Genomic DNA, 17,189 nt, shown 5'->3' on the forward strand with positions numbered 1-17,189 from the left:
GTTTCAAACAGCTCAGAGAAGGTTTATGCATCACATTTCAGGCTCATCTTCCGAAGAAAAGTTAAACAGCTTGGGTCGATACACATTGGAGTTACGAAGAATGAGCAGTGATCTTAATGAAATATATAAAATTCAGAGAAGACATGATAGGATGGATACCAGGAGGATGTTTTCTCTTTTGGGAGAGATTAGAAATAGGGGACACTATGTACGAAGAAGATATCTCCCTTTAAAGCTAGAGATGAGTTTTATTTTCCCTTAACAGGTCATTAATATGTGGATTACCCTTCCCCGGAAAGCAGTTGAAGATGGGTCACTGAATTTATGGCAGAGTTAAATACTTTTTTTGAAAGACAGGGGAGTCAAAGGTTATCAGAGCAAACAAGACAGTGGAATTGAGGACACAAGGCGATCAATCACCATCTGATTGAATGATAGCAGAGGCTGGAATGCCAGAAAAGCCTACTCCTGTTCTTAAGCCCTATGTTCCTTCATTGCTGTATTGCATAACCTGCTGAGCTGAAGAGTAGAAACAGTTTCTATCATATTTCCACTACATAGGCAGTCAGAATATCAACTATGGATTATGAGACAATTGTCCCCATAAAAAAAGTCCACACTTACAAATATACTTTATTGAACAGTTTTAATATACTCGAATTCACCACATTAAGCAATCCAACGTTTTACTCTGTGTATTCTTGGATCCAGCACAGATAGGAGGAAAAACAATTCATATAACACATATACTCTCTTTTTTTTTACATTTAGATAAATATATTCTCCAGAACCAAGCTGTACAGCTTTATGACTGTTACAAAAATAAGGAAAGCTAGGTGCAGCACTATCCACTTTGACATAATAGACCAGAAAACAGGAGAAAAGCTTTCACAGATTATACCCACAACTTGATTGTGTGTTGCTTAGCATGACGACATCTTCTAGTTCGCACTGATGATGGAATCAGCAACATTTCTGTCTACATTTACTATAGATGCAACCGAGTTAGGGATTATAATACATGTAAACTGAAGACTTTACATCAATGGAGTTGTTGATAAACAGTGTCACTGCATCAGACAATCTCACAAACTGAACCACCTTCATCTGTGGCACAAATATAATGACAAGTCGAGTTACAGCAGTCACTCTAGTGTGGTAATGGAACTAACACTTGAACATAATTGATGGGAAAAAACCCTGACTGTCCATGGAGCATCCCTTCATACCAGTTGTCATCAATTTGATTGGTGAGCGTGATGACATCTCCCTCCTTAAATCCCAGCTCGCCTTCATTCTCCGGTTCAAAATCATACGCAGCCCTGCAGCATGGCTGATCTAGCGGCGTGCCTGCATTTTACAAATGACTATTAAAATCTGAAACTTTTACATAAATTAGTCAACGAGAAAATAAAACTTGCAATCATCTTAAAATGTGGGGCTTGAAATTTAGGAAAATAAATGTCACAATTGTTTGCTGCAGTTAGAAAAAAAAGCTGGGTTAAAACTGATTACAAAAGCACCATGATCTCTTCTGAAAATTCTACGGTAATGAGCTAAGTTGCTATACTTGTTGCTTACTTTAAAGTCTTCAAGCCTCCAGTATTCAAAACAAAAACAGATATGAAGCAGATCTGAAAACAAAATCCCAAACAGCAGAGTCCTAAAATAACAAAACAGAAGTTGCTGGAAAAGCTCAGCAGATCTGGCAACATCTGCGAAGAAAAAATCAGAGTTAACGTTTCGGGTCCGATGACCATTCCTCAGACCCTTCCTGATTTACAGCATCTGCAGTTCTTTCGGCTTTTATTAAGTCCTAAAATAAGCTGCACGTTTTGAGCCTGAGTGAAACTTATGAGAAGATTGACTTTTCTATTCTACTGATCTTGGGTTTATGTCGCTCTACATGTAAACCCACCATACTATTCTGTGTTTGTAAAATCTTCCTTACTGTTCTGTTTTGACACCATTACCTTGATTACTTGTGATTGTCTCTCTACCTTAAATAGTTTGTACAGTTTTTGATTACTTGTTACTTTGGTTAGACCCTCGTCACGCAACTCTGATATCAACTCACGTTAATCCAACCATTTGGTATGTCTCCAGGACCATTTTATTTCTGAATATTTGTAATTATCTCTCTGCCTTAATAGGTTCATAGGTCATCCTTTCACTAGTAATTCAGCTGTTGAGACTTTACTCACACCATTTGACACTCTTGATCACCTGCAAAGACTTGTTATTCAGCCTGTCAACACTCCACTCACACTATTTGTACTTATCTGTTGGCATTCTTAATTACTAGGAATTATCTTTACATTATCTCTCTGCCTATATATTCTATGCCAGTGTGCTCCCTCACCTGATGAAGGAGCAGCACGCCAAAAGCTTGTGATTTTAAATAAACATGTTGGACTATAACCTGGCATTGTGTGACTTCTGCATTTGTCCAACATTGGCATCTTCACATTCTGCTGATTATTGATATCAAGGCAGACATATTCATGTCAAATGGATGCAACATTTTACCTGGTGTCTTTTGCCCACTGTGAGTCAGTCCACCATTCTGTTGAGTGTCATCTGCAAATTCATAGGTCAAACGGGGCTTTGGTTTATATTCCCTTCGAGGACAGGCAGTCGCTTCCTTCACTCTGCAAAGAAATGTGCCATCAATTATGACTGAAGGGAGTGAAAATTAGTGGACAATTTCATTCATCTATTGCAGAAAGGCAATAAACTCTTTACCCATCAGAACCCAACAAACTGGAAAGTACTGGAGCTCAACTTAAATATTGTTCAGTTGTTCAAATAACAAACTCCTGGACTGAAATTTAAGCTGGATGCAGAAACGAAAATGTAGATGTCGTCCATTTCATGTTGGCCTTCTGACTAAATCAATGTGGAAATGAAAAGGCAGCATGCAATAAAATGAACTCTTTCTTAATTGTTTTACAAATGTGCCAAACTCTTCTCAGAAATAAGCCCTGTTTCTTCTTAAGGAATGAAATCTGATGGCAGTGAACCCTCTGCATGTCCAATCACACAACATCAAAAGTAGAAAATTAAGCTCAAGAGAGCATTGAAATGATTCAGAAGTATTACTGTACATAGGGAACTTGGAGGAATTGGCATTTCCACATATTTTACAAATAACTCAATGAAACAGATTCACATCTGCTTTGGCATTGAGCTCATATATTAATGAATATTATCTGAAATGTTAAAAAGTATCCTATGCTCATTTGCTTATCATTTAGATCAGTGGATATTGCCACTGTTGCTGTTAGTTTGAGACTTCATTTCACTTACCAGCCCAAACCCTGCTCAGTATTAATCACTGTCTATTTTAACTGTCTGAATGCCATATACCAACAGTAGTTTTAAAATAGACACACACTTATCAATCAGCTTTGATCACAAGTTTTAAAGAACAAACTGCAACTTGTAGAATGTCCTTTCATTCATCATGTTCTCTCACTAGACAGATTAAAGTTAATAACGCTGCCTTTTTAAATTCAATTTGACGCATTCCTTAAGCATGGTATCAATATGAGCATGAGTTGATAATATTTGCCATTTTGACTTGTGTTGTGATATGTACATTGAAGGGGTCCTAACTTAAACATCTTCAAACACTACCACCTCAATCGGATGTATTTATTAGTCCCATGACCTGTATTCTGCTTCTGTGAAACGTCCAAATTTTTCAGCCCAGAAAACAACGAAAGTCAGGCTTTCCCATTAATCAAAAAGAATAGAATTTTATTGACATGAAACTCTTCATAGAACAGTACAGTACAGCACAGTACAGGCCCTTCAGCCCATGATGTTGTGCCGAACTTTTACCCAAAACCTAAGGTCTATCCACCGCTACCTTACACTATCATCCATATGCCTATCTAATAGCCGCTTAAATGCCCCTAATGAGGCCGACTCCACTACCCTCTCCAGCAATGCATTCCACGCCCCTACAACTCTCTGAGTAAAGAACCTACCTCTGACGTCTCCCCAATATCTACCTCCTTTCATTTTAAAACTATGTCCCCTTGTAAAAGCTACCTCCACCCTAGGAAAAAGTCTCTGGCTGTCTACTCTATCTATACCTCTGATCATTTTGTACACCTTAGAAAAGAATCATATGTCAGCATAGCCTTGGTGAGCCAAAGGGCCTGTTCCTGTGCTGTACTTTGTTCTCTTTGTTCACAGTACTCCAGTGTGTCATGACAACTGGTACAAAGTAAGATGGTTGTGGTTGTAGAGGATGTTTACTGATCATTGCATGATTTTCAGCCCCTGCACATTTGTAGCAAGACTTGGACAATATCCACATTTGGGCTATCAAGTAACATTTGCGCCACACACAAGTGCGAGGAAATGACCATCTACAACAAAAGAGAATCAAACCATCTTCCATTGATATTCAATGGCATTACACTGCTGAATCCCTCATGGATGGTATCATTGACCTGATCTGGACTAGCCACATCAATAGTGCAGCTACAAGAGCAGGTCAGAAGTTAGAAATCCTGCAGTGAGTAACTCACCCTCTGATTCCCCAAAGTCTATCCACTATCAACAAGGCACAAATCAGGAGTGTGATGGAATACTCACCTGGATGAGGACAGCCCCAACAACACGCAAGAAACTTAACAATATTCAGGACAAAGCAGCTCATTTGGTTATTGCCACATCCACAAACATTCATTCCCTCCACCATCCACATTTATTAGCAGCAGTGCATACTATCTACCAGATGTACTGCAGAAATTCACCAAGTTTTGTTTCGCTGCACCTTCCAAACCCATGTCCATCTCGAAAGACATTTGCAGCAGATACATGGGAACACCACCTCCTGCAAGTTCCCCTTCAAGCCACTCACAATCCGGACTTGGAAATATATCACCGTTCCTTCACTGTTACTGGGTGAAAGTCCTGGAATTCCCTCCATAACAGCAATGTGGAAGTACCTTAACCTAAAGTCTTCACTGACAATTGGCAGTACTCACCAGTTTTATTCCCAATTTCACAATTTTATTGAATTCAAAATTCATCAGCCAAGATGGGATTCAAACCCATCAATACAGAATATTCACCTGGGCCCCTGGGTTACTATATGCTGATGTTACACTAAGGCATCATCTCCCCTCTTCAACTAGGCCTCACCCTCCCAATTGACAACCTCTCGTCCCCACCACTTGCCAACGTTTCCTCTGGCAATATCAGAATTTTTGAAGATTGGATCTAACCGTGAGAGAAACTCTTATCCCAACTGTATGAGCTGCTTTGCAACCAAGGCCTGAAGGGAATGGGCAACATTTATATTATGATAGCACCAAGCTGCTCATAATCTGTACTGGCCGGTATGTGTTTTCGTCGGCGAGCAGTGCCTGTGCCTTGGATGTGTAGTCCCTTTTATTTAGTATTACTGTCATGCGCCCTTTGTCTGCGGGTGATGTTCTTGTCCTTCTTCAGCTCTTCAATAATGCACTGTGGATGCCAATGTTCATCTCTGTTATAAGCAACAAAACTGGACAACATTTTAAGATTCACAAACACTGACTACAACTAAAAGTAAATTGTTGCAGCTATTTCAGTGCTGTGACACCGTAAATTATATATCAACTGCATTTTAAAATAACTACTAAACAAGCTAATTTCCAAATGGTTCTTTTTGCTGAAGTTAGTGAAACAGAATTGAAACTTAATGGTTGGATTTTTGACTAAAATGAATCAGGAGTATGATTTGACACGAGTTCATTTTCTTTATTGTTTTACAAAAAGAAAGCTGATATATCTGTTTCATACTTACCGCTGCTCCAGCTGCACTGAGAGTTCCTGGTAAATCTGTGCAGCCTGTCTGTGATATTCTAACTGAGCTTGCACTAGTGCTGAAAGCTGGCTCACTTGCTCAATCTACAATTATCAACAAAACAAAACAAACATAAACATATTACAATTAAATGTCTTTGGGGACTTCTTTAATAAGACTACATGCAGTTATCACACTCTACGGGTAAGTTCAGCCTAACCAGCCTTGGGGGAAACTGATGGGACTGGATTGGAAGCAGCGACGTGTTTTATACCCTATCTAACCTTGCGTTCAATTAGTCAGTAGATTTCAGGGGAGGGCAAAGGAAACATTACAAAGTCACTCTGAAGCTGTGCACGAAACATGGCAGCATTGGCATTAATGACTGGGAATAACATGCTACCAGTTGTTGACAATAGCAACAGTTTGTCTATCAAAGAGTGTCATGTTTTGAATCACAACACCTTAATGATAAGACCGACTGATGGAAACGACAGCAAATCCTTTAATCCAGATCCCATTACCTTGTGAGATATCTTGCCCTCTGCACCTAAAGATCTGTGGGCTGATAAATGATCTATTCTGTTGCATGAAGACCCACAGTTTCAAATCATAATGCTAAGTAGACACCATCCTCCAGTTGAGGGATAGGTGACGATGGAGATTAAAATCATATTGGACGACATAAAACAGGCAGTCCAGCTGGTCCCATCAGGTGCCCTTCGGCGAATTTAACTAAAATTATCCCCAGTTGCAAATAAATACACAGTAAGCCCTGCATTCAGTGGTGGAAGTGGCCAATGACATATCAACCACCAGATGGCACAAAACCTCTAGATGCATTTCTGCATAGTTTTAAGATGTTTTCTCTGAGCACTGAAGAAGGTTTACTCATTCAAAAGGGCAAACTGTATTGCACTTAATATGGCTGCGTTCCTCAATTAGAGGTTCAAACTTTTTGCCAATGCCTTTCAAAACCATTCAGTAGTAAGGACAAATATACAAGGCTGGTGTTTCAGATTCAAAGCATAGTTGCACGGAATTTCATCTCATTGCAATAGAAAGGTGCAGTATCACATCGCTGCCTCAAACATATGTTTCCGGTCAAGATTTATTTGCTACATCTGGTGGTTCAGTACAATACAGGAACAAACTGATTGGTGCTGAAAACCTTACTGAGTACTCAAAAAAAAGGTTATTAATGCAGTGTATTTCACAAAAAGATAGACAGCTCAATTTAGCAACTAAGTGATCTGTATCACCAGGGGTGTATTACTTAAGTTCCTGAAAAGGTGTTGAAACAAAAACAACATATATAACCAGTTTGACTAGATAGTGAAACAGAAATTGTGTAGACGCAAGGACCAGTCAATGAGCATTCCTTTAATCATTGGAATGTTGTACCAGGCCAAGATAGTATTATTGTAATACTGTAATTTTGGGGAAACCATCCTAAACCTGTTGACCACTGAGAACAGAGGGAAAAATTCCAACCGAATGAGGTCAGTCACATGTCAGCAAAATTATGCAATTGAAATGCTCTCTAAACATGTTCTTATTGGCAACTTGACAGGCACCATTGGTAACGGCAGTCATGGAGGGACAGTACATCTGCCGCCTTTCCCAAAGATGCAATGGCGCATGGAGTGACAGTAGATGCAAAATAAATGGGGCAGAAGGATCAAATACCGAAGACCTTCGGGATAAGAAAAAATAATTATGTGTGACATATTAAGGATAAAATCTACAGAAAGTGTCCCAATTGATTAAGAATTTCTCCCCATTTCTATAAAAGAGTAAATCACAAACAGCGTAGCTTAGAATTAGGATCCTTACATCACTCTCCAGCAGGTTAAACATGCTTGATTCTGCAATTTCCTTTGATTCATCAAATTTCTCCAGTGCCTGTCGAATCTCCTCTTCTGGAATCTTCCCTTGCCTCTTCTTCTTGTAGTCAAAATCTAATCTCCGCCCCTCCAATTTCTTCAGATGATGCTATCAATAAATGAATGGTAGTCTGAGTAAGGAAGAAATGCTGGAACTGAGACTTCTCCCTGGATCAGGGGCAACTTGCTTTATCCATTTCTGATGACACTCAATATCATATATATTAGTTTAATGAATAGCACCAGTTTAAACAGTAACTAATCTCTAATGATTGAGGGACCAATTTATTCCAATTACTGACCTATCAAGGACAAATAAATTTAAAAGGATTCAGCGTTTTTGAAGAAAAGACAGATTCTTATGCTTTGTTCTAAGGTTCTGTTTGTATGTCACATTAAATAAATATTATTTCAGGCCAATAAGAATCTATTATTGATGAATAAAAAAAGGCTACAAAAACCACCAAACGACTTTCTTGCTACGCCTTCAATTTGATCCATAAGTACATCTTATTTGATGCTAAAACCCTTTTACACATATGCGACACCTTTAGATTAGGCTATTCTTTTGCTCTCTTGACCAGCCCAACATCTTCTGTAAACTTCAACACATCCAAAACTGAGTCTCATTCAGCTCTCACCCATATTCACTGACTACACTGCCTCCCAGTTCAGCAACACATCAATTTTAAAGTTCTCAACATTGTTTTCAAACTTGGCTATGGTTTCACCCCTCTTCATCTCTGTAATATCTTCTAGCCCCTCAACTCTGAGATTTCTGCAGTCCTCTACGACTGGCCTCCTTGCATTTTCAGTTTTAATTGTTCCACCACTGGCAGGTGTGTCTTCGGCTGCCCGAGGCCATAAAACCTCTTGAATTCCCTCTGAAAATCCTTTGCCTCTCTCCATCTCCTTTAAGATGCTTCTACATCTTTCACCACACTTTGAGTCACCCTGGCCCATTACCTGATTATGTGGTTGTATCAAATTTTGCTTGATGACATTCCTACAAAGCACGTAGAGAGGTCAACTAGATTGAAGGTGTTATACAAAAGCAAGTTGCCAATTTTTAAAATAATTGCTAAACAACAGTAAACAGCGTTACCTGTCCAAATATTCCCCTCCCCTATCATGTCAGCATTCCGCAGGTACTGTTCCCTCCGGAACACCCTGGTCCACTCCTAACACCTTCCACACCCCCACAGCATCTTCCCACGTATTGTAGAAGGTGCAATACTTGCCCATTTACCTCCTTCCTCCTCACTGTCCAAAGCCCCAGAAACACCTTCCAGGTGAAGCAGTGACTTACCTGCACTGCACTCAATCTAATCCACCATAATCAATGCTCACAATGCAGTCTCCTCTACACTGGGAGACCAAACGCAGACTGGGTGACTGCTTTGCGGAACACCTACATTCCCTATGTAAAAATGACTCCGAGCTTCCAGTTGCCTGTCACTTCAACACACCATCATCTTCTCGCGCCAACATTTCTGCCTCGGGCCTGCTGCAGTGCTTCAGTGATGCTCAACATAAGCTGGAAGAACAACATCTCATCTTCCACTTGGGGACCCTGCAGTCTTCAGGACTCAATATCGAGTTCAATAATTTTGGAACCTGAGCACCTCCTCCTATGTCTTTTACCCACCCCAACACCCCAGATCCTGTCATGACATGGGTTGCTTTCAGTGTAGCCTATCCATTTCCCCCCACTTAGAGTCCTCATTATTACTTATCTAGCTTTTCTTCTTAGTTGGCGTACTATCCACAATCCCTTTGTGTGCCTAAATGATTTCCTCTTTCTCTTTCCAGGCTCTGTCTTCCCCACCCACTCATGCCTTCACCCTAATCCTAGGCATTAGCATAAATACCACTTTTTCCTGGGAGCAATATGGTGGCACAGTGGTTACTACTGCTACCTCACACAACCAGGGTCTTGGGTTTGCTTCCAGCCTCAAATGACTGTCTGTTTGGTGTTTACACATTCTCCCCATGTCTGCATGGGTTTTTGCCAGGTGCTCTGGTTTCCTCCTACAGTCCAAAGATGTGCAGGTTAGGTGGGTCGGCCATGCTAAGTTTCCTCGTAGTGTCCAGGGTTGTGCAGGCTAGATGGACTAATCATGATAAATGCTGGGTTACAGGACTTGGGTAGGATGCTCGTCAGAGGGTCGGTGCAGACCTGATGGGCCAAATGGCCTCTCTCTGTATTCTAGGGATTCCATGATTCTATCCTAGATGCTATCTGTTGTGAAGAAGGGTCACTGGACTCAAAACATTAACTGTTTTCTCTCCAAAGATGCTGCCAGACCTGCTGCGTTCCTTTGACAATTTCTGTTTTTGTTACCTACCCACCTTTAGGGTACATAATGCAAATTGCAAAATGGGGAGGAGACATGAATTTCATCGAAGGATTGCCTTAATTCTTTAAACCTAAAAGATTTCTAAGATAATCAACAGTTAATTTTCTTTAAGTTGTCATTTTTTTATTGGAACTTAAGTAAATTTATGTGTTAACTTCTTTGCTTCTGACTAATGGCCTATGTTGGCCAAAAATGAACTGTGTAGTGTATATAGGAGAAATGAAAATGCAATATAATTGGTATTAATTAAGATTTCCAGGTAGAAATTCCAATCAGTGAAATGCATGGGTGACGATTTGTCCTTTTTTTAATGCAGACATTAAATTGTTCATTCTAAATGGACTACTACCCAAGTAAAAATAGGCACGGCAGAGTCCAACCTGTGTGCTCTGTTTTGTTAATAGGCTTCATTAATCAGAATTTCCATCTTCCTAACCTTAATCACATAACAAAAGCTGTTAGCATTAGTATCCCATTTTAATTCTAAAATCTTTGTAATGTTTACTCCTCCCTTTAATCCATAGTTTTGTGATTTAGAAGCTTTTCAAAACTAGTTACACAAGCTACAATAGGCTGGAACGTGAATATGACCACAAGATCGACTTATTCTGTTCCTAAGAGAAATTAAAACATATGCCAGGATTTTTGAGATAGTAGGAACTGCAGATGCTGGAGAATCTTAGATAACAAGGTGTAGAGCTGGATGAACAGAGCAGGCCAAGCAGCATCAGAGGAGCAGGAAGGCTGACGTTTCGGGCCTAGACCCTTCTTCAGAAGTGGGGGAGGGGAAGGGGGTTCTGAAATAAATAGGGAAAGAGGGGGAGGCGAATAGAAGATGGATAGAGGAGAAGATAGGTGGAAGGAGACAGACCGGTCAAAGAGGCGGGGATGGAGCCAGTAAAGGTGAGTGTAGGTGGGGAGGTAGGGAGGAGATAGGTCAGTCCAGGGAGGAAGGACAGGTCAAGGGGGCGGGATGAGGTTAGTAGGTAGGAGATGGGGGTGGGGCTTGAGGTGGGAGGAGGGGATAGGTGGGAGGAAGAACAGGTTAGGGAGGCGGGGATGAGCTGGGCTGGTTTTGGGTTGCTGTAGGGGGAGGGGAGATTTTGAAGGTTCTCTTTCAATTCCTCCCACTTCCTACAGACAAAGGGGGTAGCCATGGGTACCCACATGGGCCCAAGCTATGTCTGCCTCTTTGTAGATTACGTGGAACAATCCCTCTTCCGTACCTACTCTGGCCCTAAACCCCACCTCTTCCTCCGTTACATTGATGACTGTATTGGTGCCGCCTCGTGCTCCCACGAGGAGCTCGAACAGTTCATCCACTTCACCAACACCTTCCACCCCAACCTTAAGTTCACCTGGACCATCTCTAATACCTCCCTCTCCTTCCTGGACTTCTCTGTCTCCATCTCCGGCAACCACCTAGAAACCGATATCCATTTCAAGCCCACCGACTCCCACAGCTACCTAGAATACACCTCCTCCCACCCACCTTCCTGCAAAAATGCCATCCCCTATTCCCAATTCCTTCGCCTCTGCCGCATCTGCTCCCAGGATGAGGCATTCCACTCCCGTACATCTCAGATGTCCTCGTTTTTCAAGGACAGCAACTTGCCCCCCTCACTGGTCGAGAACGCCCTCGACCGTGTCTCCCGCATTTCCCACAATAACAACCAAAACAGAATCCCCCTTGTCCTCACATACCACCCCACCAACCTCCGGATCCAACGCATCGTCCTCCGACACTTCCACCATCTGCAATCCGACCCCACCACCAAAGACATTTTCCCTCCCCACCCTTATCTGCTTTCCAGAGGGAACACTCTCTCCGTGACTCCCTTGTCTCCTCCACAGTCCCCTCCAGCCCCACCTCACCCGGCACTTCTCCCTGCAACCGCAGGAAGTGCTACACCTGCCCCTACAACTCCCCCCTCACCCACATCCCAGGCCCCAAGAAGACTTTCCACATCAAGCAGATGTTCACCTGCACATCTGCTAATATGGTATACTGCATCCGCTGTTCCCGTTGTGGCCTCCTCTACATCAGGGAAACCAAGCGGAGGCTCGGGGACCGCTTTGCAGAACACCTACGCTCAGTTCGCACTAAACAACTGCACCTCCCAGTCGCGAACCATTTCAACTCCCCCTCCCATTCCGCAGACGACATGTCCATCCTGGGCCTCCTGCAGTGCCACAACGATGCCACCCGAAGGTTGTAGGAACAGCAACTCATATTCCGCTTGGGAACCCTGCAGCCCAATGGTATCAATGTGGACTTCACAAGCTTCGAAAAATATCCACAACCATTACTCTCACATTCCTATCACACAGACAATTTCATATCCATGTTGCTACTGTCCCTGTTATACCACAATCTTTAATTTTTCTTACAAGTCCATTGCACTGTATCAAACGGTTCTGGAAATCCATGTATACCATATCAACAATGTCAGCCTAATTGACCCCTTCTGCTACCTTGTCAAAAAACTCTTACAAGTTAATCAAACATAATTTTCCCTTTAGAAATCTGTGATGGCTCTACCTAATAAGTTCATCTTTAGTAATTATATCCTGAGTAATTGTTTCTGGAAGTTTCCCCACCACTGAAGTTAAACTAACAGTTCGATAATTGGTGGGAGATAGCAAGAACTGCCGATGCTGGAGTCAGAGACCACACAGTGTGGAGCTGTGGCCAAGCACAATCAGAGGAGCAGGAACATTGACGTTTTGGGTCAGGACGCTTCTTCAGAAAAATGGTGGGTATTTCCTTGCCTTTCTTGAACAAGGCTGCAATGTTTGAAATTGGCCCATTCTTTCAGTGCCTCCCTTGAACAGGGAAGATTATTGCCAGTGCCCCTGCAATTGCTACCCTCACTTCCTTCATAATCCAGTCCTGGTGTCTTGTCAACATTAAGTACCAACAATCTGTCCAAGATTCCTTCTTTATTAATTTTGAACACTTCTAGTTACAGAGTTTCTTCTTCTGTCACAAGGCTTTAGCAGCATCCTCCTCTTTTATAAAGACAGATGAAAGTGTTTACTTAGCAGCTCAGCTATGTCCCTTGCCTCCATATTTAAATCCCCTTTGTAGTCCCTGATTAGCCCTACTCCCCTTTAACCTCTCTCATTCTGTTTATCTGCCTGTACAGGACTTTGAGATTTTCCTTTAAGTTATCTGCAAAGCTCTATTTGTTTTTTCACCTCTCTAAACCTTCAGAAATTGATTCTCAATTGTACTTCTGCTTTACATCTGTCATAAGTACACCTTTTATTTCTAATGTTCTTTTCTACCTCCTTTGTCATCCAGGGAACTCTGAATTTGTTTGTCCTACCTTTTCCAACCTTTCCGTGAGCCAGGTGCCTAGACTGCCACAACATCATTGTTCCACACTGCAATATGTGTAACTCCCCAATCTTATTTACTGTACTCGGTACTTTTACATACACGCACATTAACTTTGTTTTGGACTTCCTTTCTTTCTCCCCTACTCCAACTTCACTAACTTATTATTCTCTATGCTTCTGCCAGCTATATCCGTAAGCATTTTACAAGCCCTGGTATTCTGATCTACTATTCTTCCTTGGTTCCTACACCCTCTACCAAGTTAGTAAGGCACATGAAAAATACCCCACAAAGTATACCTGTATTTCTTTCAGGTCTTTATCATGTAGGTTCTGTAGAGGATCAATGAAGTTTTGTTTTACTTCCATATCAAGAGCATCTTTCACCTCAGCAAGCTGCTTCATAGCTTCACCACTATCCATCAGTGCCTGACCTTGAAGAGAGTTCAGGGATATATTTTTTAAAAGTAAGCTTTGAAGTTTTGCATTTTTATTTCTATAGCATTTCTATACATTTTTGTATCTTTATAACCTATTATTTCATAATGCAAATGCCAAATACCTTTCTTGTCGTCTAGCCTTCCTAGTTAAATCACTCCAGAACGAATCATTGTCATAAATTATTCATTAATGAAATATATTCTTCTAAACAAAGACAAATTACCAGGTAATAGATGAAAACATACAAATAACAGCAGATTTGTCGAAAGTTTACCAATTCAAATGCAGATATTTCTGATCATTTCCAAAGCAAATTCATATAAAAGTTGGAACTGACTAATCCATGAGCATAAACTGCAATATGACATTGTATCATCAATGACTAGAGTGTGCCAAACCCTTCCCACTTTGCAAACTTTCTCATATCTTCATGGGACACTGACAAGTTCAGCATTTGATATCCATTCCTAATTGTCCCTTCAACTCATTAAGAGTGAGATCATTTCAGAGAGCAGTTAAGGGTCAACCAAATTGCTGTCACATGTAGGCCACACCAGCAGATTTCCTTCTCTAAAGGAGGTCAAATGTAAGAATAATTAATGATAGCTTTATGGTCACTGTTACGAAGACTAGCTGTCAATTTCATATTTTTCTAATTAATTGAATGTGGCTTCAAAACTGCACATGGTGGGGGATTTATAGCTAGGTCATCAGAGCATTTGCCTATGCTTCAGAATTACTAGTTCAGTGACATTACTTCTATGTCACTATTTCACACCTTACATATTGGATGCAGTTAACACTCCAACAATTCAACAGGATGCTATATTAAACATGGAGTCAAGGAAAGAAAGAACCACAATAGAATAATGAAAGAAAAAAAGTACGTAGAAAAATAAAGCTGAATTATATTATGGTACAACCATATTCAGGTTCCTCCTCCTCTCTCCTCCCACTGCACACTGTCGCTGAATTTGACAACAGTTAATAACAGAGCTTACATCACAGGTCCAGTAACTGAGAGGCAACCAACCACTTACAATAATTCATAAACTAGAGCCTAAAAGTTCAATCATCACAAAAGATCTATACAACAGAGCTGGTGATATTGTCATTCTGTACTCTTCTCCCTTCCCCAATATTAAATTTCGATAATTCACATTACTGATTGCATTTAAATTCAAACTTGACACTGTCTCTCTTCAAAAAGCTTGGGTTATGTGTTTTCATCTCTTAAATGCAATATTATATAAAGTTTCGGTTGTTATTGGATAGTAATGACAAGTTATAAATTGAAATAATGAATGCTTTAAAGGGGTGATTGATGTAGCATACTCAAATTGAATTTGAATTGAATTAGCTTTATTGTCACATGTAGTCAAATGAGTACGGTGAAAAGTTTACAAGTCGCCACTTGCGGTACCATCTTAGGTACAAGATATCTAGGTAAAGACTGTTCAGCACAAGTTCTTAAGGAAAAAACAAGTGACAACAAAAAAGAAATAAAAAGTCCAGTATTACAGATGGTAGAAATAAATCAGAAAATAGAGAAATTAAAGTTCCAACTGAGTCCACTCTGGTACCTAGCCTTCAAGCCACACCAGGCCTTGACTCCAGACTGTGCAGGGCTTCACTTCAAGGAGACCGCTCTGGAATTCCCACAAGGCCGGAAGTCCACACTGAGGCTATGCTGGGCTGAAAGACCACCACAGGATGCTGAAAGACCACTATGCTAGGCCGAGAGACCACCACGTGCCACCAAGAGACTGCCACGCTGAACCACTGAGAGACTGCCGTGCCAGGTCAGGGTACCGCCAAGCCGGGCTAGGAGAGTGCCACACCACAGAGTAGGATGCTTCAGCCAGACTTTGTCTGCTCTGTCCATTTCTTTCTCTTTTCTTTTCACTCATCTTTCTTCTTGGCAACATCCTGAACTTCCGGCCTCAGCGCAGACATGGACTGCCGGCTTCAGCACGGACCCGGCCTTAGCGTGGACCCAGTGAGGTATCCTCTTGGTCTTGAGTGGCGGTCTCCCAGCCTGGCATAAAGTGCTATCAGCAAAAGCATCAATATCTTGTATTTATTTAGCACCTTTAAGATACAAAACCTCCCTATGTGAAGTTTTATGAGCATCTTAAACCAAGGCAGTTAGAGAAGCGAAGAGGTTTTGGGAGGGTACCCAGAACTTGGGAAGTTGGCAGGAGTTACATCACGGATAGCAGGGTTTTGGATGAGCTTAAGTTTATGGAGGATGCAAAGTGGGAGACCAGTCACAGGAAAACTGTAACAGCCAAATGCAGAAGGAGCAAATCCATGCACGAGGGCCTTAGCATCTGAAAGCTGAGACATGGATGGAGACAGGTATTATTATGGAGGCATATGTGGATAGTCCTAGTGAAAGTGTGGATTCTTGATCAAACGTTAATTCTGCATCAAATACAGCACAAAGGTTGTGAACAGACTGTCTTAATCTCAGTCTACTGCCAGGGAGAGTGATAGGGTTGGTAACTAGGGAATGGCATTTGTGGAGGGGAGTGAAGACAATGGTTTCAGTCTTTCCAATTCTTGGAGGAAATATCAGCTCCTGTAGTCCTGGATATTGCACAAATTAGAGACAGCAGAGAAATTGAGAGATGCCAGGGAGATAGGCCTGATGTTGTCAGCGTACACATTGAACCTGGCACTGTGCTTCCAGATGATGTTACTGAAAGACAGTATGCAAAAAGACAGAAACAGGAATGGCCAATATAGATCCTTGGAAGACTGCAGAGTGGGAAGAGAAGCCTTTGCAAGTTAAAATTTTCCAGTTAAAATTAGATTCATAAGAATGGAATCAGGCCAAATCAGGTGGTCAGATTTGTCAAAGACTGCTGACTATTTGACATAGATGAAAAGGAATAGTTTCCCACAGGCAGAGTCACATACATTGTAAGTTGTGACTTAGATAAAAGCCATTTCAGTGGCAGGCACAGACACCTGATTGGTGAAATTCCAGAATAGAGTTCCAGGAAAGGTGTGCTCAGATCTGAGAGATGACAACATATCTAAGGATTTGAGAGAAAAGGCAAACCCCTGCAGTGATGATGGCTGTTGGTGATGGGTTTTTTTTTGACAAATGTGGATGATGAGAGATGTGAAGATGAGACGGAAACTACAAACAATATCAGCAAACATGGCGGTCAGGAAGAGGAGTTTGGGGTTAGCAGTTTAGTGAAAATAGGGTCAAAAGAGAAAGTAGAATAAGCCATTCTTTCTGCGTGATATGAACATTTAGGCAATTTATTAACTGGCACATGTAAACTATGGAACTTTAAAACAAAGAATTAAGCTTATAATTCTGCACAGTGATTT

At 41.2% G+C, this 17,189-nt stretch overlaps 1 protein-coding gene across 3 annotated transcripts in view; it reads right to left on the reverse strand.

Annotated features, from left to right (window-relative positions):
• Positions 1-631: 631 nt before the first annotated feature.
• Positions 632-17,189, reverse strand: part of LOC109918040 (endophilin-A1-like) — a 127,104-nt gene continuing 110,546 nt past the window's right edge. For 2 of the 3 annotated variants that reach the window (XM_048595351.1, XM_048595353.1), the window contains 5 exons: positions 13,698-13,831; positions 7,646-7,804; positions 5,810-5,913; positions 2,530-2,651; positions 661-1,350 (listed from right to left, as the gene is read on the reverse strand). In XM_048595351.1, coding sequence (XP_048451308.1) covers positions 1,151-1,350; positions 2,530-2,651; positions 5,810-5,913; positions 7,646-7,804; positions 13,698-13,831 — 719 coding nt within the window. In that variant the 3' untranslated portion in view covers positions 661-1,150. Of the gene's footprint in view, positions 1,351-2,529; positions 2,652-5,809; positions 5,914-7,645; positions 7,805-13,697; positions 13,832-17,189 lie in introns of all 3 variants that reach the window. The other variant, XM_048595350.1, reaches the window with a different exon arrangement.

Source organism: Rhincodon typus, chromosome 3, assembly GCF_021869965.1.
Source record: "Rhincodon typus isolate 14 chromosome 3, sRhiTyp1.1, whole genome shotgun sequence".
Classification (NCBI taxonomy): Eukaryota; Metazoa; Chordata; class Chondrichthyes; order Orectolobiformes; family Rhincodontidae; genus Rhincodon; species Rhincodon typus.